This window comes from Meleagris gallopavo, chromosome 1 (genome assembly GCF_905368555.1).
Source record: "Meleagris gallopavo chromosome 1, MGAL_WU_HG_1.1, whole genome shotgun sequence".
Lineage (NCBI taxonomy): Eukaryota > Metazoa > Chordata > Aves > Galliformes > Phasianidae > Meleagris > Meleagris gallopavo.
Window position 1 is genome coordinate 75,742,085 of NC_139404.1, and position 24,810 is coordinate 75,766,894.

A 24,810-nucleotide genomic window follows, 5' to 3' on the forward strand; every position below is an offset into this window, starting at 1 on the left:
TATATGATATATATATATTTGTTATATATGCATATAACGAATGATGCACAAGCAATTGCTCACCACCAATGCCAATGTATCACCCTGAGTAATGGAAAAGTGAGATGAACTCTGACCCCCTTCAAAACTCATTCTGCATGATGTCATATGGTATGGAGTATCCCTTTGGCCAGTTTAAGTCAGTTGTCCTAGTTCTGTTTCCTTCCAACCCCTTGGGCCTTTACCTGAGGACAGCCTTGGCTCTATACAACACTGCTTAACAGCAACTGTAAACATCGATGTATTATCAACATTGTTTTTTCCTAGACTCAAAGACAGCATCACACCAGACACTCTGAAGAAAACAATTCTGTCCCACCTGAAACTAAGACAAGGTTAAGTCATTACCATTATGAAATAGAGATGTCCTGTTATAAAAACACATTTTGATGTATTTCAGCTAATGTTTGTTTCATTTAGACTGGATAGCAATCACAGATGTGCAGAGGTCAGGGGGCACGTAGTGAGCACTGAGAGGTATTACTGAGAGACATGCTCATCACTAACTTGGTAACTTGGCTTATGAAAAAAACTAAGATGACGTATTGAAATTGCTGAGTAGGACATTGAAAACCTGCAGCTAATAAAGACTGAAAGGAAGCTAGAAGCCTCGGCCAAAAGCTGGAAGACTCTCAGATAATAGCTAAGAGATGCAGGTTTGGCACTGTGAGAAGTATGTCAGACATGACTAAGGTGACTGAACTTCCAAAGAGCTCAAGCCTGGCGCAGCAGCAGGACCTTGGGGCTGGGCCAGAAATACACAGCAGAGGTTGCAGAAAACACTAGGAACAAAGCCGCAAGAAATATGGCTTTATTCCGACTGTGATACCGCAAAACCCCATGCCAGACCCATAATCTCTCCTAGCGGTGCTTCCCAGTGCGGTTGAAGCGCTTGTACAAGAACCGGATCCTCTTTTTGAGATTGTGGTAATCATCCAGGAACATCCGATCTCCCACCATCTGCTTCTTGCGAATGCACCGCTGCAGCTCATTACCTCGCCAGCCTCGCAGCCACCTGGGCCCCACGATGAGGTGCTTCGGGTGGATCTGGAAACCGCCTGAGAATAAAAGGGTCAAGGCTGAAGGCAGAACCCGGAAAAGTCCGCGATCACTCACTGGAGGAGCTGCTCACTCGCAGCTGCCCCCGGGCGCCGTCCCCTCCCGCAGCCGGCAGGGAACGACACCTCACCCAGGATCCCCACGTTGTCGTAGACCCCGAACAAGGCCCGTTTCTCCGTCCACCGATCCACCTTCTGAGGCTTCGGGGGTTCCCTAACGCGAAAGTTGCGGGGCAGCCCGGCCAGCGGGGAGGTGATGGGCAGAGGGCGGCAGGGCTCGGAGCGCTGCCCCCCACCGCTGACGCTCCGCACTGCCTGGGGCAGGGCCGCGACCCGACGGATCAGACCCCGCACCAGCGCCGCCATCTTGGCGGCGACCCGGATGAAGCGGAAGGAGGCGGCCGGTGCCGCGCTAACGGTCGCTGAGGGAAGGGAAACGACGATTGGTCGAGGCCCCGGAGGGCCGCGGCGCTGCCGGTCGCTGATAGGCCGAGAGAGCAAATCTGGTGGGGCGAGCGTGATCCGCGCGCGCGGTTTCGAGCGCCTGTGGCGGCGGCGCTGTGCGGGGTTATGGCGGCGGCGTGCGAGTTCCAGTTGCCCCTTGCCGCTGACGATCTGCTGCGGGGCGACAGCTCGCGTCACTATGTCGTGCAGGAGGTACTGTCAGTACGCGAGCTGCCGCCCGCCATCGCAGGTAAGGCCCGAGCCCTTCCCCTACTGGGCTAGGCCCTATGAGGTCCGGCCGGTCTAAGCCCGAGCAGAGCAGGCGCCGTCAGATCCGGCCCCGCCGGCGGTTCGCAGCTGTCCCCGTACCGCCCCTCGTTCACGTTCTCCTCGTCTCCCTGTAGCCTTCCGGGCTGCCTTCCGGGGCCAGGGTGCGTTGGCTGTGCTGCAGCATTTCGACACCGTTTACAGCCTGCTGCGGTAAGTAGGGAACGGAGGGACCTGGAGGCTGGAGGGGGGCCGGGAGCTGTTGCCTCTTCCCTGTGGCGTTTGCTTGCTGCCATGATAAGCTGTGCTTGCCCCACAGCCACTTTCGAGCCCTGGGTACCGCTGCCAAGGAAGATGCCCTGGAGCTGATGATGCAAGGTGGGTGTTTGCTATCTCTAGGCAAAACTGGAGTCACAGGGAGGTTGCTCCCAGGCAGCAGTTTGATGATGATATAAAGGCTAATGCGACTCAACCAGCAGGGTTGCTCCTTCAGCCCATTCCAGTATACGGGTCTGTAATCTTGGTGGACAACACAGAGCTGTGCGTGTTCGCTGTAAGGGCAGGCCGACAGAAAATCCCCTTCCCTGTGTCTCTGGGAAATAAATCCTTGGGATGTGTCAGCTCTGAGCAAGTGCTTCTAGGGGCTGACTGGTGACTGGGGAACAGGATGGGAAAGTGCCTCTGAGGTTTTGGCTGTAGGAGGCAGCCCATGTTACGCTGGTGAGATGTGAGCACACATCTTTGGTAATCTGATGACTGCTCTAAGTCTCCAACCGAGGGGATGGCTGAGGAACCTGGCCAAGAATATTCATCTTTTTCTATCTTTCTCCAGTGGTGACCCATCATTCCAATGAGCTTTCTACCATCTTGAGTGATTCTGGGCTGAGCCATACAGATCGAGATGCTCACCTCAATGCTCTTAAGATGAACTGCTATTTGCTGTCTGGCCTGTTGGAAGCCTTTGAAATGGAAGCCTTCAAGAGTGGTTTGATGGAAGTGGATCCTGCTGGAAAGGTAGGTGAGAGAACTGGGGAGAAAATGAGATGAGAAATGTAGAAAGTCTGTAAGCTTGCTGAACTCTGTGTCAAAGAGTATAGCTGGAGTTTGTTTAAGCATGATGCTGCGAAAAGCAGTGCCTAATGTGGAGTTCTGTGAAATCCTTTCTGGAAGACAGACAGATGTTGTCTATACATCAGCAGAGATTAAAATGACCAAGCCTCTATTTGGTCCTTAAGTGGCTACCTGGCTGTCAGTATTTTCTCGAGTTCCATTCTGTGCTCAAATAACAGTGGTCATTTGATGTGGGCATATAAATTTCTTGTACATCTAATGGTATCCCTCTCGATGCTTTAGAGTTTAACAGCCGTTCTCATTTCAAGGGAAATGGGATGGTGATGGTGTTTGTTATTGTTGTTTTTTTTTCCTGCGTTCAGGATATCGATGAACTGCATTGCATAACTTTCTTTTCAGAACAAGAAGAGCCGCACCAAGGTCTCTGGATTCTCATGGGAAGATGAGAGGGAACCGCTTTTAAGGCTGCTTACACAGTTGCTGCAGCTGGATCTCCGTCAACTTTGGAGTGGTTTGATGGTGGAAGAAGAGCTTGTCAGGTAAGACAGCCCTTAGAAATAGTGTAGGTTGGGAAGAAGGGGTTAAATTGTAAATGTGCAAGTGAGATGGTATTACAGCCCTCTGTAGGGTGTATATTGTTGGACACGGAGTGAGCTGTTGAAGAACCACTTCTTTTCCTCATTTAAAATTCAGATGTTTTTTGCACAATTTTTTACAGATAGATAATCTGCCTGGTTCAAGAGAAAGATGTACCTAGTGCATATTTTGTGCAGTTAGCTAGAATAGTGTCAGTGCAGACTGCAGTAGTGAAGTTGTCTGTCTCTTCTCTATGGTTTTAGCTTACTGACAGGATGCTGTTATCGTATACTGGAGAATTCAAATATTGGTCTTCAGAGGTATCGGGCCACACGAGAAGCAGCAACACATCTGCTTGCTACAGCTTTGACTCACTACGATCACATGTTCAGTGAGTCCATGCTTTTCTCTTTTTCTGGAAGCTGTTCCTAGGTAGTTTCCTTAACCTCTTTTTCTCCCTTCTCTTGTCAAAAGGTGCTACTCTGAAGATCACACAGATGCTGCAGCACTTTGAACATGTAGCCCCAGTGTTTGTTCAGGCTGTGACTCTCTGGGCTAAAGAATATGGACTGAAAAGCATAGTAGGTGAACTGCTGAGGTGAGAAAAATACCCCAGTATGTATTCTTGTACCCCTAGAAACCTGAGAAGACCTTTTCCTTATTTTATTTTTCTGAGCAGGGAAATTGGACAGAAATGTCCACAAGAGCTGGCTCGTGATACTTCAGGAATCAAGGGTTATGCTGTCTTCATAACTGAACTGGCTGAACAAATTCCTGCACTGGTGCTATCCAACATGAGTGTTCTACTGCGTCACTTGGATGGCGAGGTACATTTGCAAAATATTACCTGTCCAGAAAAGACAAGCAGTAGAAGTACTGCTATCTGATTTTTCTTTTTGAGAACAGAATGTCTTTCACAGAGATCAAGTAACCAAAACCTGCCATATGGAACAGGTCATGCCCTTCCCTAAAACGTGCAGAGAAAATACCATGACACATACTTTCTAGCTGTTGCTTCCAGACATCTGAGAACCAGATGGATCTGACTGCTGTTGGATCAGTCTGCTGTTCTTTATTCTTCAGTACCAAGTTACTTCAATGGCTTTCATCATGTTACTTTTTAGTAAAGAGCCCTTAAAAACCTTGTGTTTTGATGTTAGTCCTTGCTTTCATATCGGACCTAGCTGGATGGGAGGGCTCCATTGCTCAGTCTTGCAGGCACAACCATGTTCAGTCAAGGTTGATATAAACTTTGGAATAGAAATTCAGTTAAGGCTGGAGCTAGAGAGTTAGAAGGCCCAGATTCTGGCCTGTTGGAATGCCAAGCTGTGTTTGTTTTTTTTTCTCTGTTCCTGTTTCACCAACTTGTCTTTTTGCAGAGTTACATGATGCGAAATGCCATTTTGTCAGCTATGGCAGAAGTGCTGCTACAGGTGCTGAATGGTGACCAGCTGGAAGAAGCTGCTCGTGATACTCGAGACCATTTCCTAAACACACTGCAAGCCCACATCTGTGATGTCAATGGATTTGTTCGTAGTCGGGTGCTGCAACTTTTCACCCGAATTGTTCAAGGCAAGGTAAATGTGTTGGGAAAACGGCTCCACCTTTGTCGCCTCCTCCCCTCATCTGTTTTCTAAGGGAATTTCTGTCACTGATCTTTGTTTCCAGAGACTGAAGTGGAACAGAGGAAGGCATTGTCTTTGAGTATTAAAGTATCTGTCGTTCTTTTTTCCTGAGAGACCAAAGATCCTAAGGTTAATGCAACTAGGGAACAGAAATTGCATGATTTTAGATCTTACCAGTACTGATTAAAAGGAAGAGCTCATTGCAAAAGCTCTTTCTGGACGTTACTATGGGAAAACATTTCCTCAGAAACATTAAGACTCTAACATTAAGACTCCTTGGTAACTTTTTGTAAGTCCTTGCTTTCAACAGATCTAGATCTTGGACTAGAAGATGCATGGTCTCTGCTGACCTAGATTTTTCTAGGAATCTGTAATCTGTGCCTTCTCATATGCAAGCCACAAGTAGAAGAGCATGTGTGTGTATTAATTTCTCTGCAGGAAAACAAATTGTCAGGAATTTCTATGGCTTCCTAATAACTTTGTTTATGCTTTCACTGTGTACTAGGTCCTGCCTTTGACTCAGTTCCTGTCTGTCGTATCCCTGGCTGTCGGGCGTCTCAAAGACAAATCTGTGGTGGTAGTTAAAAATGCCATCCAGCTCCTGGCTGCATTTATGTCCAATAATCCCTATTCTTGCAAGGTAATTCCCATTAACCTGGTGGATATGCTAGAAGTGTGTTTGCAGGCTGAGTATCTGCAGTATGGTATGGGCAAGGCAGTGGTCTTTCCACGTTGGCCTTTCAACAAGATGCAAGTTTTGACTATGCAAATGGGAGCTTTCTGAATTTTCTGTTGTTCAGATCTCACATTCTATGGGTCTTCACTCACTGTAATTGGCAGGTGTGCAGGGCCAAAATGGTTCTGGCCTTGATAATGGAAAAACCTACAGCAATTTGATGTAAATTCACTGTGGGATTTCTTTTCTTACAATCAGAATTAGGCTTTAGAACATTCTATGCAGAGCTGCAGTCTTTATGTTCACCTGCACCTCCTCTTGAGTTTCTGAGCCTCGGACTGGCATTTTACAGCATCTAGGATGGTGGCCAGTTTGCTACTTCAGTTTCCAAAATCAGAGTTTTCTGAGGTGATTGATAACACTAAGGAAATAAAGAAAGGAGAATTCTAGAAAAATGGATAAGGAGCATACTACTTCTTTTCTTCTTGGCATTTTCAGTTGAGCTGTAGTGACTTGGCTGAGCCGCTCAAGAAAGAGGTGCAGAAGCTGCAAGAAATGAGGGACTGTTGCAGAGAAGCAGGTAATTTCTTTCTCTTTCCCATTCTCAGGGTGTAATTTGTACTCTGTCCAGTAGGAATTTCACTGTGCTTATTTTTTCTCATCCTACACTTTCTTCCAAGTTTCGGTGGCTTTTATCTCAGATCTTACTCATGTGAGACAGTGAGTCCAGACAACTAGGGAATAAGCTCACAAAAGTCTTCATGCCGTGATGTAGTAAAAGGACCATATGAATGTCCATACTTAGGACCATATGAATGTCCATACTTAGGACCATATGAATGTCCATACTTAGGTCAACAGTGTTATTCTCAAGGCAAGAACTGAACATAAGTACAAACATCCTCTCAGGCTTCCATTGTCAGCCACTCAAGGACAGCTTCTGACAGGAGTCTGGTCAGATATGAATTTCAACTTGATTAGCCTTGAACTTTCTGATGTCTAGAGACCAATAAATAGCAAATGATGGTTCTCTGTCATTCTTCTCCTTAGTCTTTTTTTTTTTTTTTTTTTTTTTTTTTTTTTTAATTCCAAGAGTTCTTACCTACTCATCTACTAGTTTAGGTGGAATCAGCAATGGGGAATGGGGATAGTGACTGCCTGAGGAAAAAAGCCTAGGATTCCTAACTTCCATATGAGTTTCTTTCCCCACTTAAGCCATGATTTGAATCTTCTCCATTCCTCATTCTGTCTGCCATTTCTTTATAGCTCCGACAATCACCCCAGAAGAAGAGTGGGAAGCAATGCTACCAGAAGTTAGGGCTGCTGCAAGGCAGATCCTTCAACCACTGCAGGAAGAGGAAGATGAGGAGGTGCTGGAAGTTGAAGAAACAGCAGAGGGTACATCTGTGCAAATCACTCAGATGTTGAGGAAGCTAAATTACAAGTAAGAAAGCTCTGCAGTCTCTCGTTCTCTACTTAAGGAAGGTTTGAGCTCCAGAGTAAATGCATGACTTTCAGTAACTCCTCAATGGGAAGGCATTGACATGGGCACCTGGTACAGTGTGCTGGCAGGAACACCTGGCTTTCCTGGGAGTTCTGGGCAAAATTGGATGGTTTCCCTTATATTCTGCACTAATGAATTGCTGGTGTTGGGTTCTGTCATTGACCAGGAGAGCAGTTCGCCTCACACAGAAAGCGCTGTGCCGGTTCCATGGGCAAGAGCCCTTCAGTAGCTCCAAGGAGGAAAGTGAGGAGACAGCAATCCTGGGCATTCTGAAGAGACTTTACACAGGTGACTACAGCAGATTGGTCTGTCTCTTCCCTGCATTTAAACTGTTGCTAGAGTTGGACCAGAACTGTCCAGAAAGCTGCGTCTCTTCTTTCAAACTGTGGGCCTCGGTGTACATCTCAGTATGCATGTACTCAGCAGTTCAGAGTTGCACCATCTGTGATCATTTCCTCATGTAGTGGCCCGGTCTCTTGTCTGGATCACACTAATCACAGTACTTCAGTTCTGGTGAAAACAAATTCATATTCCCACTATAAGTGCACTTCTAATGCTTTAACTTGTATCATAACTGCCCAAGGGAGTGAAGCCAGTGTTACTCATACACTTTTGTCCTGTCTGGATTTGTGTGGAGTTCTGCTTCCTGAACAGGTGGGTGGTACATCATGCTCACTCTTAAAGGTCTTCACCAAGTATCAGATTCGAGCAAAGTCTTGCTCCTTTAGCCTCACACTTCTTGCTGTATTTTATGACTGTGCATACTTTATCTTTTGTATTTGTTTCAGAATAAGGTCTCCTAGCTTATTCTCCTGAGCTAACTTCTGTTAAAAAAACAAACAAAATACTATCTAAATAATCTTCTCTACTTTGTCAGCTCCCCACACTTGTACAAACTGCTACAGAGTAGCAGTTCTTGCCTTCTCTGTTTTCTGTCCTGATTCTCTTTTAGGTCCCCGTCCATCTTTGGGGAGGTGTCAAGATCAGATTAACCTTTTCAGTGTTTTTATGGTATTTAGGTAAACTGGACCATGCCTTTTTCCACCTGTCTTAGTTGATACTTCTGTGATGTGCTGTGTTGTAGTGCTGGAGTTTGTGCTATGATATGCTGAGATGTTGTCTTTGTAGCTAAGTCTGATGGCAGTGTGTCTATTTTTTTTTTTTGGTTGAGTTGCTTTTTTTGTTTGTTTTGGGATATTTTTTTTAATGGAAGTTTCCTGATTTTTAGTGTCAATACGGAGTGGAGTGAGAAGAATTAAAATGCCCTGAACTGTGCCTGTTTGTCTTATACCTTCAATACTGCTAACGAATGAGTGTTCGTGCTGTGCAGGTTTCTGCCCAGGTGAGAATAGTGGGGATTCTCCATGTGACAGTAGCAGTCTTACAACTGAAGACGCTGTGCTGGAAGAGCAGCCTCAAGAGCAGCCTCAAATGGAGCTGGTCAAACAGGAGATGTTGGTGCAATATCTGCAAGATGCCTACAACTTCTCAGTGAAAATCACTGAAGCCCTGAGCCTGATCAGCAAGCTGATGTATGAAAACTCTGTTTCAGGTGTGTGAAATAGCCATGGGGGCCTTTTTTCCTCTGTTTGCAGTTTCCAGGTTTGTCCCTTTTTGCTGGAGAGGAGATATTGGAGTGGTGGAGCTCTAGGGGAAAGGTTGGAAGAGCTGCTGTTCACTGAGCAGATGTTGCAGGTACTGGAACAGCAAGCACTATCTACATGGACGTGAGAGATTTGCATTAGGGCATGAGTGGGCTATTTAGACATGTGTAGGAGCCAAATTTTTAAATATCAAGATTAGGAAAAAAAGAAACAAAACCAAACAAGCCAAAAAAAAAAAAAAGTGACCAAGATGGCTACATTTATGTAGGTTCTCCTCTCTTATGAGAGGGAATCTCAACTGCAGTTCTTCCAAAGTGTGTCCAAGGAAGCTGCATTCTGTTTCTTGGTGCCTTGATGCAACTTCAGGTGTTACAATAGGGTAAAAAGAGGAACTGAGCAGCGTGTCTAATTAACTTCACCTTTCCTTAAACTTTATTCCATAGCTAAAAGTGTTACTTTTCAACAGGTCCTATTGCCTGGTCCTCTTCAGTCAATACCTTCACTATAAAAGTGTGAAGTGATGAGCAGTCCTTTAGGCTACTTCAGCTACTAATATTTAACATTAATGTGCTTGTCGTGAATCAGCGTCTCTGAGGTAGAGACTGGGTACAACTCTCTCACACCTTCCTTCCACTTGCTAACCACTCATGTAGTTCTGGGGTGCAGGTAGATCTGCACACCACAGCATTGTGCACGTTTCTGGGGCTTCGCCTATGATGGCTTTGTCTGTACTAACTACTCATGTTTTACCTGTACTAGGAAAGCAGGTTTCCATAGCAAGGTTTGGATGCTGTTAGGTGATTACACACAAGAATGAACTCTTTTTTTCCAAAGCTGCTGTTTCTTAGAATAGATTTTTTTTTTTTTTTTTTTCTTTCTCAGTAATGGCCTCTATGCTCTTCTCCTTGGTCTATCATATCATGTTTAGCTCTAATATTGCTAACTTACCCCATTTTCTCCAGGATATCTATTTGTAATAGTGGTCCTATTCTGACTTAAGCCATTTGCAGACAGTAGCAGTGATCTTGGGTATTCTAGGGCTAGCTATGAGAGCGGTATGCCTATGAATTTGTCTTAATGGCCTCTTTAGTAACGAGAAGGAAAGAACTGCACTGATGCAGCTGTTCTTTCCTCTGCAGTTGTTCAAGAAGCGATTGAGTTCTTCGTGACAGTCTCGCAGTTTGGTGTGCCCCAGGCACTGCTTGGAATCCGTAGGATGCTTCCTCTCGTGTGGTCAAAAGAGTCTGGTATCAAGGAGGCTGTGCTGAACGCTTACAGGCAGCTCTATCTGAGCCCCAGCGGGGATTCAGAGAGGTATGGGTTGTCCTAAACAGGTCGTTTTGTTTTTTTTTTTTTTTTTTCTTTCTGTTCCATCAACTCCCCCAAGAAACATCTCCTTTATGTCCTATATGTATTCATGTCTAGAAAAATTAATGCAGCAGACCTCCATATGAGAACTCACAGAAGGCAATGCTGTGAATTATTTTAAATATGTCAGGTATCAGGTTTTAAATATATTGGTATCAGGCACTCATACTGAACTTTCTCATAATTTTCACTCTCACATAAAGCACTGCACCAAGAGGAATCTGCTCAAATGGTCTGAGGAGGGTCAGCGTGGTGGGGTCAAGGAGAGTCAGCTACTGAATATTTATTGCATCAGTTGGGTTCTTGATAGCATCAATTAACTGATTTTTTTGACAAGTATTTCAACCCATTAGGAAGCCAGCTGTTAGAGACAGCTCCCATGTCTTGGAAATGAAATGCTCCACCTTCCTTGGGCAGGGTTTTAGTCCAATATGTGTTCCTTTATTTTGGACTTTTTATGGCTATAGTCTCTCACGGGATTGAGAATAACAGGAAAGGCTTACAATGTAGACTTAGGGCTATCTTTCTGATACCAAACCTCAGTTTTTGCTGCCAAGTTGTGCATGCTGTGGTCCTATCTGAGTTGTAGGAGTTTTTTTCCTCATCTAAACAACACGTTTCTCAGTGTTTACTGGTTTTCTTGCTGTCTCTTCTGTCCTTGTTTTTTTCACTATATGCTGTTTCTTTATCCCTGACACCACACCAGGTGTTTTTAAACTATGATTTGAGTGCTTTCACGCGCACTTCTGTTGGTATTTCATTCAGAATAATCTTATGAATGATAATTTTTCTATAACAAAACTCTACACATGGAGGATGAAAAGATGGTGATGGGATCTTTATTTGCTGACTCTTATTGAGGATCTAGAATGGGATGTTGAGGTGCTCTTGCATGCTTGCTTGTTCCATAGCAAAGAGGAGCTGTATCTTTTCTGTAGCACGTCACTTGCTTCTTTTTCCAACTCTTGTCCATGTGCACCTTTGTTTATACCTTTTAAGGCAACAAGCAGCACCCTTGTTTCTTCCTGCTGCTTGATAGTATTGTCTGGTTATGGCTGTCCTGCAGTTTGAACTCTAGCCTTATTTGTTAGTATGTTCATTTCTTAAGCTCTAGTGAATAGACTTGTGTTTATATTGTGACTTGTATTTGAGAGGGAACTAGGAAGGGGCTGGTGTGAGCCTGCTGCCAGGCATTTGTGCAGAGCATCAATAGCCGCAATCAACTTTTTTGAGCTCATGCTATCTGCACTGAAACTTGAGCTGGGTGACTCTGAGAACTCTAGCTGGTAGAGGGGGAAATTCTCTTGTCCTCGAGGAACAGATCTGTTATCTAATAGTTGCCTATTTAGAGAGCTGAGGACAAGTAATCATGACAGTTCCTTTTTCTTTTTTTTTTTCTTTTTTTTTTTTCTTTTTTTTTTTTCTTTTTTTTTTTCTTTTTTTTTTTCTTTTTTTTTTTTTTTTTTTTTTTTTTTCTTTTTTTTTTTTTTCTTTTTTTTTTTTTTAATTTAACCTTTCAAAGGGCCAGGGCCCAGAACCTGGTGTGTTCTTTGTCTCTCATCATGGTGGATGCATCGTTAGGAACAATACAATGCTTAGAAGAAATAGTGAGTATTTGTTTTATCTGAGTTTGGATTGTATGTGTTGTTACAGATCTTTGTTATGTGTTATATGAAAACAGCAGTCAATGCATGTAATGTCTTTACTAATCTGAAGTCCACCCTCCTCTGGCTTTCCCCGCTTGTTTTATTGCATTTCTTTTCCAGATCTCAGAGTTTGTGCAGAAAGATGAAATAAAACCTGCTGTGATCCAACTGCTTTGGGAGCGGTTCACAGAAAAAACCCAGTGCTCACCACTGGAACGCCGTGCAGCTGTGATGCTGCTGGGAATGATGGCACGGTAAGCTCAGGGCCCAATGTGATCCTGTGAGTGGGAGGATGCAGAGGGAATTACTCTTTAGTGAACAACTATGGGTGCAGGATCAGCTGACCCTTGGTTCTGTAGCCTCAAAAATAGTAACCAGACCATGGGGTGATGAAGCTTGGAATTAAACACAGTTTTGTTGTGTTTGAACAGCAGTCTCTGAATAAGTGTGATCACAGTTCTACCTTTTTTGTGTTCTAAGCATCCACTTCAGGCTTTACCATGCTACAGTTCAGCACTGTGTTTTGATAAGAAACTGCAAGAAGCTGTTGAATAGAGATGCCTAGAGTTTTAGCATGGAGGGAAATTAATCTGCTTCCCTTTCTGTGGACAAAGAGATTATAATTACACTATAATTTAGTTAGCTTAAATAATTTATAACTTAATTTCCTTCATTTCCTTCATTTCCCAACCTAGTAACCATTGGGTGTTAAACTTACCTGCTAATTTCTTGTTCTTCCTACTTCACTCCTTCATCAGCTAAAAATAGGCCTGGGTGATGATGGTCTGAAAGACCTTGGCACTACAGTAAGAGCCATTTCTGGAGCCTACAGGCAATTCCACAATTTGTGTATTAGTTATTCCTTCCATGATATTTCTACCACTCCATCCCATGTGCTTGCAGTATAGTTGTAAGCAAATTCCTGAAATCATGGGATATCCACAAAACCGTAGATTTGTAAAGCAGCCTGTGTCAAGTCCATGGGTATGTGTGTAAAATAACAAGATTAATTCCTTCTCCAGAAATTTGCTGAAAGGAGTGATTTTGTTTTTGTTGCAGAGATGCCAATTATGTTTCTTACTAGATTCCCTTTTTAAATGTGCTAGATACTCTTCTTACCCTCTCCAGCCAATTAACTGTATGTTCCCCAGACCAGGCCTAGTATTGCAGGATGAGAGGGAGGTGGGATTGAGGGTGGGTTGATTGGTTGGTTGGGGATTTTTTTGCTAACCGCAGCTTCCTTCACTCTGCCCCATCAGTGTAGAAAGTGCTGCCCTCTACACAGTCCTGAACTGCTGGACTCTTTACTGCTCTGCAACGTTTTTGACTTACGCTTTTAAGTTATACTCCTTTCTGACAAGGAAGAAACAAAGCATTAGTTTTCTTTACAAATAGTCCCTATGCCCAACTTTGCTCAGTTTGGATAACCATATATACACATTGCAGTATAGGTTATCTTGTCTTCTGTGGAGTGTGTACTGCCCCTATAGCTATATTTTGAGTCAATTGATTTATCTTTTTTCTCTACTTGAATGACTGCAAGCCACAAGGATTATTTCTCTTGGTTGTGGATATTTACTGTAAAGTTTCAACAGCACTTCCTGTAATACCCCTGTCCCTTCCATTCCATAGAGGGAAGCCAGAGATCATAGGAAGCAACCTGGATGTTTTGGTAACAGTAGGGCTGGCTGAGAGAGTGTGTGAAGACTATCGCTTGGCAGAAGAAGTATGCAATGCAATTTCCAAACTTGCCAGTAATTCTAAGGTAAAGCTTTCACTTTGTAGTCACAGAAATAGTTATCTGGTAAAAGAGAAGCAGGGAACAGAGTTTGCATTGAGAAAAAAGAATTTGTATTGTTTAGGGCTTTTGTTTTGTTTTTGTTTGTATAGGATTTTTTTTGTTTTTTCAAAATGAGGTAGGTTGAGACCATTCAGCAGCGCTGTCTGGAAAGCTTATCACACATCAGTGAATGTGCAATAAGAATATTTTCATTAGGCGACTGCTGAATTCAAATTAGAGAAGAGTTCAGTGCACAAGAAAATCTGTTTTCCTTCCAACTCTCTTGCTCATACTCTCCATTCTAAGCTGATTTGTCTCCTCAACCATGAAGCACTTTCCTCTACTGATATTTTCTGGTGTTGTGATTCCTTTGCCCTCTCTGTTAATTGATATTTGGGAATTGTTGACTGTATGTCTGAATATAAAACATGACAGGTTTTCAAATCCATTCATGTTATAGCTCGTGGCCTATCAGATGGTTTCTTTGTTGAAGAGCAATTTATAGCTTTTAATGCACTTAGGGAAAAACTTTTTTTTTTTTTTTTTTTTGTTATTGTTGCTTTGTTTTTAGCTCAGGCATTTAGGATGTTTTAATTCAGGAGTTGCCCTCCTTCACACATCACAGTCAGTCTGGTTTTGCCCCTTTCTCTGGGGACGTGACTGCAGGACCACTGTGAATTAATGTACATTACGGCACTCTGAATTACAGCTATCTTCAGAATAGTTAAATTTGAGGTTGATTTAATGCTGTAGTTACCTATATGAGAAGGGACTGATATTTGAATAATTGTGGAAGCTCTTTCGCTCCTGCCCCAAACAAGAAGTTCATAATGGAGAGTAAAATTATAGTAAACTGAGAAATTTTACTTCCAGCAACTGAAAGCTGATGAATCTCAAGCAGTAGCTTGTTTTAATTCAGTATATCTTGATCAGGAACTCACAGATGTGCTGGGGTATCCCAGGAATTGTCATTCTTGGTTGTCTTACACCAAGTGTATATGTAGTGGGAGCAGTGCAGAGCAAATAACATCAGATTTAGAGTCATTTTAAGATTTTTAAGGGTTGTTTCAATTTAAGGTAAAATAGTGGAACTGTCTAGCTTGGCTTGGAATCATGGTTTGGACAAGCTTCAAATCTGCCCAGTGCTGCCACCATGTCTTAAGAAGTGACAGTAATGTCCCCACTGTGTGTTGAGTTGCAGAGCAGTGCTGGATGTCCCTGCCATGGGCATAACGAGTAACTCATCTCTCTCTGCAGCAAGCAGGGGGGAAGAACAATGTCCCATTTCGACTGCCACAGGAACAAGTGCTGTTCGTGTGCCTGAGCGAGGCTGTGAGTAATGGTGAGCTCGAGTCAGTAGCAGGTTTGGAGGAGGTGATGCTGGACTGTGAGGCAGTTTGTGTTGCAGCTGTTCCGTGTGGTATGTGGCTCCTTTTTCTCATCAGGCTTTGCCCAGCCGAGCAGTCACTGGATCCCCTTCATGGAGGCAGCAGTAACGCTCATCTACCAGCTAGCAGAAGGGCCAGAGAAGATATGTGCTCACATCCTGCAGGTGTGCAGCCAGAAAGCTCTGGAGAATCTGCAAGAGACTGATGGGCAGAAAGAGGGTGAGGGGAAAAAAAATCTGGTGAAGCAAATCTGTACCTGTGATTTCTGGTGGTCTATGATTGGGTGGTCTGGGATAACTGCGGGAGGAGAAGAGCTGGGGCTAAGTAGAGATGGTGGCATGGAGGAATGCAAGTGCTGTGAAGGGGTCTGTAGAGCATGGAGGTGGGTTATACAGTTACTGAGGCTGGGCAGTAACTGATACGTGTAGATTCCAAATCAACACTGAACTACAATAATTTTTCCTCCACTAGAGTCTGGGGCTTCTCCCGGCAGAGTCTCTGAGGGTGCTAGCAGTCTCCCTACGTTCCTGCTGCTGCACCTGGTGTCCCTTGTGGGACAGGTGGCACTGCGGCAGGTAGCACATTTGGAAGTGTCCGTGAGTGCGGAGCTGCGCAGGCGCCGCATCCTCAGGGAGGAGGAGAAGACCAAGAAGCATAAAGAGCGTTCTGACAGCAGCACAATGAAGCAGAGACCTCGGGTGAGAACTTGGTGGTTTGTTTGTTTTCCTGTGAGCTCTTCTAATGTCTCAGCTACTGCCACAGCAAACTTTCCATGATTTTTTTCCTTGACATGAATTTGTCAAGGATTGATAGGGAGATCCTGTTAAGTGAAACTCCTGCCATTCTTGGATCTGGAACAGGCAGGGGGAAGAAGCAAAGGGTAATAGCCTGACTAGGTTTATCATCTTTGTTAGTTTCCTCTCTAACCATCACCTCCTTTATTAACATTGCAGTCTTTTTGCAATTGCTGTTAGTGGTGAAGAATGAGCACCCATTTGTGCACTGAGTTTTGTAAAAACAGTTTCCAGAAGTTTAATCCCCACCCAGTTCTACTACACGGTGTTTTCCAGTGAAGTTGACTTCTTTGGGTAAGAATAGAAGAAAAAATAATCTCCCTAGACTTTCAGTCTTTATTAGATGGATACACTGCTATGTCCAGAGAACTTTATACATTTTCTTATCTGCTCTGCTTAGGAGTCACTATCATTTCCCACAGAGGGGGAAGGTATTATGAGATTTTCCCAGAAGTAGCAATTGGGTGCAGATCTGATCCCTTGTGCAATGCTTTTGTCTCTTTTCTTCCCTTGTGTTTTTCCTTTGTGATAAGGTTCCTATAGTCTTGCTCACAAGACCAGAAATTCAAAGGCTGCTTTGATTTTCTTTGCTTTTGGGATCTGCGTGTCTCTCAAGTTGTGTTTGACTTGGGCACTGATGCTAGTATTTTATTTCTGTCTCAGTTTGGTAGCTTCAGTAACTTAGACTTTCTTTGGTGTACTGTGGCACATGCACTAGCAAATCCTGGACTACATTTCACAGCTTCATTTAATTCTTACAGAAAAGCAAGTTACAGAATTCTGTCAGTCTATTCTTCCAGACTCTTGTCATGCTGCTGGGGATATGCATAGCACTTCTCACCTAAGAAAGAAGTACTTTGTGAAGGAAAGGATTATCATTGCCCATCATCTCTTTTTACAACCATTTTTTTTTTTTTTTTCTACACAGAGCACAGGAAACGATACCACTATAGAGGAGGAGTTGGGCCTTGTTGGAGCATCTGCTGATGACACTGAGGCTGAGCTCATCCGCAGTATTTGCGAGATAGAACTTCTAGATGGTAAGTATGACTCCACTGAAGAGCAGCATAGGTTCCATCTGCCACATGTGAGAGAATGGGAAGGGTAGGTAATGCATCTAGAGGAAGGGAGGCTGTTTCCTTCATACTGTCATTTTTCTTCAGTTTCATTATAGGCTCTTTCTTTAATCTGCTTCTCTGAGGGTAGCAAAAGTGAGTTATCCAGCTCTTATAGTCTGCAGGAATTCTGCTATAAATTCAGTGACTTTTCTTGGAATGCTGCTTGAACCGTGCTAGTATATCTGCTGCTTTCATCCCCTATCTTATCTAGAGAAGCACCTGTTTTCTGCCTTTGTTCCGCTGGTGCTCAAGATCTGCAACAACCCTGGGCTCTACAGTGATCCAGCACTTAGAGCTGCTGCAGCCCTGACTCTAGGCAAAGTCTGCATGATCAGGTAACGCTGACGTTCTCTTATCAGCTTTGCTGGCACTTAAGTACAATAAATGTTGCAACTCCTTTCTGGGGAAGAAGGAAAAAAAAATGGATAAAAGAGCATACACGTATTGTGTCACTAATATCAGAGACTGGATTTCAGTTACTAATTTTGGCCTTCTTTTCGGTACCTTGTCCTGCCAGCTCTGAATTCTGTGACTCCCACTTGCGCTTGCTCTTCACTATGATGGAGAAGTCCCCTCTGCCTGTTGTGAGATCCAACCTGATTATTGCAGCAGGAGATCTGGCTATCCGTTTCCCCAATCAGGTGGAGCCATGGACACCACATCTGTATGCCAGGTAGTGCCATGCTTATTGCTAGCAGAGGATGGGTGATAAGAGCTTGATGGGAGGGTGGCACCGGGCTTCTGGAAGGTGAGCCTGTTGGAGGAAACCAAATTTTAAGGCATCGGTGGAGGGAGACAACAGAACTGGCTTGTGGAATAAGTAGGATGTCATGGGTACTGGTAATTTAGAGATGCTCAGCTGCTTTCTATATTAACTACTTGCTTCTGCCAGGTTGCGAGATCCCTGCCAAAGTGTGAGGCAGACGGCTGGGGTGGTGATGACTCACCTCATCCTCAAAGACATGGTAAAGGTGAAAGGCCAAGTGAGTGAGATGGCAGCTTTGCTGATAGACCCAGAGGAAGCAATCGTGGGAGTGGCTCAAAACTTTTTCAATGAACTCTCCAACAAGGCAAGTGGATGCTCAGGATTCTTAGTTCATAAAAATGACAAGGGGCTGGTAAGGGTTGGGTTGATGACACGAGAATTTGGAGTACTGGAGAAAGTGTGTCGTAGGGGATCTATCTGCTGTTCCTCTGTGTTGCCTAAATAAGAGTAGAAAAAGGGAATTTTGCAAAATGAGTTTTGACGTTCTCAAATTTGTGCTCATCCATTCATATCAGAAGGCAGGCTCCAAACCAGTGCTTTGTCTACCTGCTTATTTGTGCACAGCTAGTATGGGCTTGGGAACAAGTCTTGTAAGAGTTCCCTGACTTCAGGCTCAGGCAGTGCATTATCTGAGACCTTTCAAGGTTACTCTTGGCTGTGTGACATTGAGATACTTAAATTGAAGCAGTTACTGTCCAGGCAGATAGGAACCATAGTAGTATTACCCCCTATGTGCTGTTTATTCATCATGAAGGCTGCTGAAGGCCCTTCAGAGTTTGAGATTTACTGCCTAAGAGGTGGCAGTGATGCTGGAGCTTTATCCTCTTGTCTCACTCTGTTAAAAGGTAAGCCCTACTGTACTGGTTTTCTCACTCTGCATTGTCTGTAACTAAACTGCCTATAAGCATTGGGAAAGAGAATTTGGGTTGGGTCTTTTCCAGCTGAACTGTTCTGTGTGCTTCTTTCCAGAATGGCTTTGTGCTGGGAGGTAACAAGGCTGTAAAGAAACTGCACCCAAGGCTACCGAAGAGGGTTGCAGTTGTGGTTAGCTCCTTAGCTTTAGTCAAGTAGTCCCAGATAGGATTAGCTGGCTGTGTACAGCTTGTTTCAAGAAGCTGATGCTTTCAGTTAGTAGCTTTATGCTGGGGAAAAAGGTAACTTTAAGTGAACTTTAAGTGTCTTGGCTCCAGCTGTCATTCATAATTTTGTATCTCATGTAGAACCTTGTGTCCCATGCAGGATAATGCCATCTATAACCTGCTTCCTGACATAATCAGTCGTCTCTCAGATCCTGACTGCGGCGTAGATGAAGAATCCTTCCACACTATTATGAGGTATGTAAAATCTGAAATGAGGGTAATGAAGTCTGTTCTGACTAGGACTATAGGGCTAAGGGGTACCAAATCTACAGAACAAACTACCATGCCATACCTAATGCTTTTTTTCTCGTTCTCCTCAATCTGACTTTTTCACAGTCTGCATCTGAAAGGGAAGTCATCCCAAGGGGAGTCAATCTAAAGCCACCTCATTGAGGGTGAAGGAAATGTTCCATAAAGAGTTTTCACTAGCTCATTCAAAATGACTTTCCCTCTAGAGATGTAAAAACAGTTCAGTTTATGCATGGGAACCCAGCCAACTATAGGAGGAGTGAACAGATTTTTCCTTGTTATTTTGGTGACCTACTGGGTTTTTGTAAGCAGTTTTAATGTTTAATAAAGCTATAGATAAAGCAGATTTGGGTGATGGTTGTTAGGGTGGGGTGGGTTTTTTGCTTTTAATTTTTTTTCCTAGAAACCCTTACTCTCCATGGCGTTTGCTGATGGCTTCAGTTGCTCATATACAGCATAAAGAATCTTTGGTTTCCATTATTTATTTTCTTTGTAAGACTTACCTTATCTCGTATCAAATATCTTTAGTGGTACATCACAAATTTTTCTGTTCGTATATGAAACTTGGCCACATGAGAGTTTTTCTGAACTGTTTCTGGTTCTGTTGCTCAGATCCATGTGGTGGATTAAATCATAGAATGGGCTGGGTTGAAAAGGACCACAATGATCACCTAGTTTCAACCCCCCTGCTCTGTGAAGGGTCACCAACCACCAGACCAGGCTGCCCAGAGCCACATCTATTCTGGCCTTGAATGCCTCCAGGGATGGGGCATCCACAATCTGTTCCAGTGTGTGACCAGACTCAGTGTGAAGAACTTCCTCCTAATATCTAACCTAAACCTCCTCTGTCTCAGTTTAAAACCATTCCCCCTTGTCCTATCACTTGTTAACAGCCATTCCCCCTCCTGTTTATATGCTCCCTTCAAGTTCTAGAAGGCCACAATGAGGTCTCCCTGGAGCCTTCTCTCCTCTAAGCTAAACAATTCCAGCTCCCTCAACCTTTCCTCATAGCAGAGGTGCTCTGGCCCTCTGATCATCTCAGCGGCCCTCTGAGGGCCACTCCAAGAGCTCCACATCCTTTCTGTACTGGGGGCCCCAGGCCTGGACGCAGTACTGCAGATGGGGCCTCACAAGAGCCGAGCAGAGAGAGGGGGACAATCATCTCCCTCTCCCTGCAGGCCACCCCTTTTTTAATGCAGCCCAGAACACAGTTGGCCTTCTGGGCTGCAAGCACACACTGCTGGCTCATGTCCAGCTTCTCGTCCACCATGACCCCCAAGTCCTTTTCTGCTGGGCTGCTCTCGAGGAGTTCCTCCCCCAGTTTTGTATAAATACCTGGGATTGCCCCAACTGGATGGGTATTGCTGTTGCTGCAGAAAAACACTTCCAGTGGTTTTTGACTGGAGACTTTCTGTCAGTGAGATTCCACTGCATGTAGGAAGAAGGATGGAATTTTGAACAGGCAGGAATTGCAAAGCTCAGAAAAAGGGTAGCAGTGAGGATAAGATTAATTTATGGCTCCAAAAGTACACGAACATTTTGCTTCAGTTTTCAAAGGGAGATAATGGGAAATATAGCATGTAACTACTGATAGTACAGAGAATAATTTAGTGTCAGAGGTAGAAGCAAATCATCAAACACCATTATATATGAAATAGATGGCAAACATGAGAAGAATGGGATGTACTTGTGGAATTCTCAGTACAATTTTTAATAAATGTCAAACTGGAGGTGTTCTCAGAGACATAGAAATTAGTAAGTTTAGCACTTGCATTGAGGATGGACAGGGTTCATGTGATCAAGACACATACGGATCGATTTTTCTGCCTTCCACCATATACACGGAGAAAAATAGAAGTGCATAGCAAGAGAAAATGTATTTATTTAACAAAGTAGGCAGAAGTCAAATTATTCTAAAGCTAATGCGGAAGAGAACTGTGGCAGATCTACATCAGCTAGTACGCCGCTTTGAATTCTTCAGATAGGAAAGAAGGAATTAGTTGAAACTGAACTATTTCTCCATGTAATAGTATTATATGAAGTGCTTGTATTATGGAGAGGATCTAGTTAAACTCAAAGGCACGAGGGAGGAAGGGTGGCTTATAATCCGAGGATACTTCCAAAATGGAGATCGTGGAGGTGTAGAAAAGAAAGGAGCAGTGATGTCTGCTGATTGATAAGTAGCAAGGGAAGTATTGCTGTTTAAAGGTCTAGTTGAGAATGAGGATTGCAGTAATAACTGATCTTAAAACTAATAGAACAAAATATAACAATGAGCGTTTAGAAATGGTTCAACCCCTGCTATAAAGGTATGCCTAAAGTTAGCAAGAGATTCATTCCGCTTGCTATTTTAACAGACACTTTATTTCTGCTTTCTGTATAGGAAATGTTGATAGTGTTGTTTAGACCTTGGTTGGAATGCTGTCACAATTCGGGTTGCTTAAATTAAGGAAAGATGAATTGAAATTGGAACAAATGCGGGGGGGAGGAATGTTGAGGATAGAGTGTCAGTTCCATAGCTTAAAAGAAAGGAAGCTTGATTTGGTGGTGGTTGTAGGCGTGACAAAGACCGAACAAGGATGTACTTGTAGCAGCTACGTAAAAGCCAGCAGCAACTTGACTGAGAATAAGTTAACAAAAATGTTGGTAGAAGAAAAAGGGAGACTATGTGCTATAGCTTTTTAATACAGAGAATTCAGTTATTCAATAGCGTCTATGAAGGCATCATGCAAAACACAGAAGTACTTAACTGTCTTAAAGTCAACGTTGTCTTATTCATCAAAAAGCTGAGAAAAATGTGGGATCAAGTTGATAGTTCTGTTCAGCTTTGTTCCCTCTTTACTGTAAAATAATGTTCGCTTTTTTATTGTTGAAAACATATGGCAATGTATCTTCAGCAAAATAATGATTTTTGAGAAAAGAAAGTGCATGCCATCCCACACCCAGTACAGCCTGCCTTTTCAGACATACTGGTCTGTAGCACAGCTCTGAAGTGGGGAGATAATCTGGAGGCATTGCTTCTCTTAAAATTGGCTGGAAGGAGTTGAGCAGAAATAGGTACCACAGCCTTTTCAGCAACCCACCTACCTCACACAGACATAAGCAATTCTCATTCCATACCTGCAAGAGTCCTTGTTTTAGCTGTATTGCTAGCTGTATTTTATCTTAGGCAGGTACTTCTTAACAAACATGCAGTTATAATTATTGTAGCAGCTGTCCTCCAACAGGGACTGCGATTACTACTTAAAACACATTATATGCTAATAGCTTCTCCTGAACAGAGTCTGAGGTGTGTAGAGCTTTCTAGTCTTCACATTGGAGAAACACCTAGCTGATCACTGGGCAGGAGATCTGCAAGCAAACCGTGGTGAAGGTAGAAATGAGATTTCAGCTTTACTATGTTTTTCCTTGCAGACATCTCTTCTCCTATATCACAAAAGACAAACAGACTGAGAGCTTGGTGGAGAAACTTTGTCAGCGATTCCGGACTGCCAGGTGAGTTTAAATCCTAAATTTCCTATCTTTCTCCTAAAACGCATGGAAAAAATGTATCCTTGTCTTATTACGCTGTGATCTAGTAGGTGGGAATTCTGCCTATGGGAAAGGGTTGGAACTGGATGATCATTAAGATCCCTTCCAACTCAGGACATTCTATTCTTCGGGTCCTCTCCCCTTCTCGTCTTTCTGAAAGGGAGAGGTTTTGTGAGAACCTGAATCTGCATTACTTACAGGTAGGCAAGGAGACACAACCCAGGGTGGCTTTTATTCACCTCTGGTCCTTCTCCACAGGCACCTCAGTGCCTGAAAAAGAATGTGTTAAAACTGAGGTGCTGGGATCTTCTTATCTGTCCCATTCTTGTTCTGTGCAGACAGGTTGCTCAGTTCTGACTATGCTGCAGACTGTTTTCTTGTTTGAGTGCTTGTGCCACATGATATGTATTATTCTACTGTCTGCAAGACATGACTTGTTTATGGTGCTGATTAAAGAGTATAACAGTCCAAAGCCAAAGGCAATCCCATGCATCTGGATCTTTTTGCCTCCTGGAAACTTTTTTTTTTTTTTTTTTTTTTTTTTGGTTGATGATTCTTTTCCTTTGCACCTCAAGCTGTAACTTCACTGACTTGTATTTTTCCTCAAGAAAAAAAGACAGAAGAAATGAACCTGCCTCTGTCAAATACTTTCTTTGTTATCTTTATCTTCTACTGGATTTGGTGCGCCCAACATTCCTCCATTCCTATGGTGTTCCATCTCCACAGCTGTGACTTTGCCCTTGAGGTTTAAAGCTGTGTCTGCTTATCTTGGCTGTTTGTACACAGTGGTTGGGCATGTGACCAACTCAGCTGCCTTGGGGAGTTGCATATTCCTGAGAAATATTTGGATTTTGTTTTCTGAGCCAGAATAGAAAGTGGCCCCTCTCTCAAAATTTTATCCTAGGAACAGTGGTGAGGTCTTCAGACCACACTTGTAAAGATCCTTCTGGCTATAAGACATCTAGCTTTTGCTATGCTGTCCTAATGTCACCACTGTACCACAGAGATGATCGGTTTAGTGCTCGCTAGAGGTAATGCTAGAGCAAGGCTCTTATTCAAGGCTAATACAGAAGCTTATCAGGAAAGATTATGCAGCCACCATTCTTAGGATTTCTGGAGTTCTAATTAGCAACGTGCCAAGTATGACTGTCTCCACATTTAACACCTGGATGCTGCAGCTTTTTTTCCTCTGTCTAACTGTTTGAACAGTACGTTTGAGTGTATATGTAAGCCCTCTGTTTTGTACACATGCGTATGAGGGACTTTGACCTAGTGTTTTTACTCCCATTCTGTCTCAGTGAGCTATATTAAAGACATTAGTTTAGATTTTTTTTATATTTGTAACTTTCACTAGAATCTGGAGCTAGCTGTCCTTTGACACAGCAGTTGCTATTTGTTTGCTTTGTATCGTAATGAAAATGTCCTTTATGCCTGTAACTGACCAGCAGAGACATTTTCAAGAGCAGCCAGTTTTTTTTTTTTTCTTTATGCTTTTTAGTTGAAATGAGGCCCTTCAAAAAGAGTCCTTATATCACTGCGTGTTTCTCCTCCTAGCCAGCAATAACTTCTGACACTTTCTAACAAGTGACTGTATTCTATAAGAGTGAAGCCTTTGTGTTTCTGACAGACACTAAGTCAGTATTTTTTGTGGGATACAGTGGTTGTACGGTGTGGTACCCTGCAACAGATCTGTAACAGAATATCATTAAATCTCATGTTTCATAAGGAGAAAACACCTGTGGGAAATGCCTTATCCTCACATGCTTCAGTTTGAGGTAGGATGTGCTCATCTTTTCATATGAACTATGGGCAATCTTTGTCTTTCCCAGAAATGAACGTCAGTATCGGGATCTGTCCCACTGCCTTTCTCTGCTTCCCATCTCAGAGCGGGGCCTTCACAAGCTGCAGGACAACTTTGATTGCTTTGCAGACAAGCTCCAAGACCCATCTGTCTACAGCTGTTTCCAAGCTGTGCTGGTTCGATTCCGCAGAGCAGTTGGCAAACCTGAGACTAAAGTAAGGATGGTTGGTGGGAAGCATCCAGGTTGGAAAACAAGTGCTTTATAAACACAGTGATTGGAAAGCTTTGCAGTTCTCCATGTTAAACAGGCTACTATTTCACCTCAACAACTTAACGGAGATCCTGATGAAAATCATGGAGCAGGAG

At 43.4% G+C, this 24,810-nt stretch overlaps 2 protein-coding genes and 1 non-coding gene across 4 annotated transcripts in view; 2 read left to right on the top strand and 1 right to left on the bottom strand.

Moving 5' to 3' along the window:
• MRPL51 (mitochondrial ribosomal protein L51) lies at window positions 1-1,519 on the bottom strand. Its single transcript, XM_010718411.3, has 2 exons — window positions 1,229-1,519; window positions 1-1,097 (listed from the first exon to the last, which is right to left on the bottom strand). The coding sequence occupies exons 1-2, from the start codon at window positions 1,461-1,463 to the stop codon at window positions 901-903; spliced, it is 432 nt and encodes a 143-aa protein (XP_010716713.2). The 5' UTR covers window positions 1,464-1,519; the 3' UTR covers window positions 1-900.
• NCAPD2 (non-SMC condensin I complex subunit D2) overlaps window positions 1,520-24,810 on the top strand; it is a 24,327-nt gene continuing 1,036 nt past the window's right edge. For both annotated transcript variants that reach the window (XM_019618152.2, XM_085235039.1), the window contains exons 1-28: window positions 1,520-1,791; window positions 1,946-2,021; window positions 2,128-2,186; window positions 2,641-2,822; window positions 3,279-3,418; window positions 3,719-3,846; window positions 3,930-4,053; window positions 4,135-4,282; window positions 4,835-5,032; window positions 5,586-5,720; window positions 6,255-6,336; window positions 7,023-7,200; window positions 7,427-7,548; window positions 8,591-8,812; window positions 10,004-10,178; window positions 11,755-11,839; window positions 11,999-12,132; window positions 13,511-13,643; window positions 14,916-15,000; window positions 15,104-15,265; window positions 15,518-15,744; window positions 16,769-16,880; window positions 17,170-17,293; window positions 17,476-17,631; window positions 17,851-18,028; window positions 18,964-19,058; window positions 22,527-22,607; window positions 24,473-24,659. In XM_019618152.2, coding sequence (XP_019473697.2) covers window positions 1,668-1,791; window positions 1,946-2,021; window positions 2,128-2,186; window positions 2,641-2,822; window positions 3,279-3,418; window positions 3,719-3,846; window positions 3,930-4,053; window positions 4,135-4,282; window positions 4,835-5,032; window positions 5,586-5,720; window positions 6,255-6,336; window positions 7,023-7,200; window positions 7,427-7,548; window positions 8,591-8,812; window positions 10,004-10,178; window positions 11,755-11,839; window positions 11,999-12,132; window positions 13,511-13,643; window positions 14,916-15,000; window positions 15,104-15,265; window positions 15,518-15,744; window positions 16,769-16,880; window positions 17,170-17,293; window positions 17,476-17,631; window positions 17,851-18,028; window positions 18,964-19,058; window positions 22,527-22,607; window positions 24,473-24,659 — 3,852 coding nt within the window. In that variant the 5' untranslated portion in view covers window positions 1,520-1,667. The remainder of the gene's footprint in view (window positions 1,792-1,945; window positions 2,022-2,127; window positions 2,187-2,640; window positions 2,823-3,278; window positions 3,419-3,718; window positions 3,847-3,929; window positions 4,054-4,134; window positions 4,283-4,834; window positions 5,033-5,585; window positions 5,721-6,254; window positions 6,337-7,022; window positions 7,201-7,426; window positions 7,549-8,590; window positions 8,813-10,003; window positions 10,179-11,754; window positions 11,840-11,998; window positions 12,133-13,510; window positions 13,644-14,915; window positions 15,001-15,103; window positions 15,266-15,517; window positions 15,745-16,768; window positions 16,881-17,169; window positions 17,294-17,475; window positions 17,632-17,850; window positions 18,029-18,963; window positions 19,059-22,526; window positions 22,608-24,472; window positions 24,660-24,810) is intronic.
• LOC116216259 (small nucleolar RNA U85) lies at window positions 2,247-2,566 on the top strand. The gene has a single exon (XR_004158712.1). It is a non-coding gene; the product is annotated as a small nucleolar RNA U85 (small nucleolar RNA).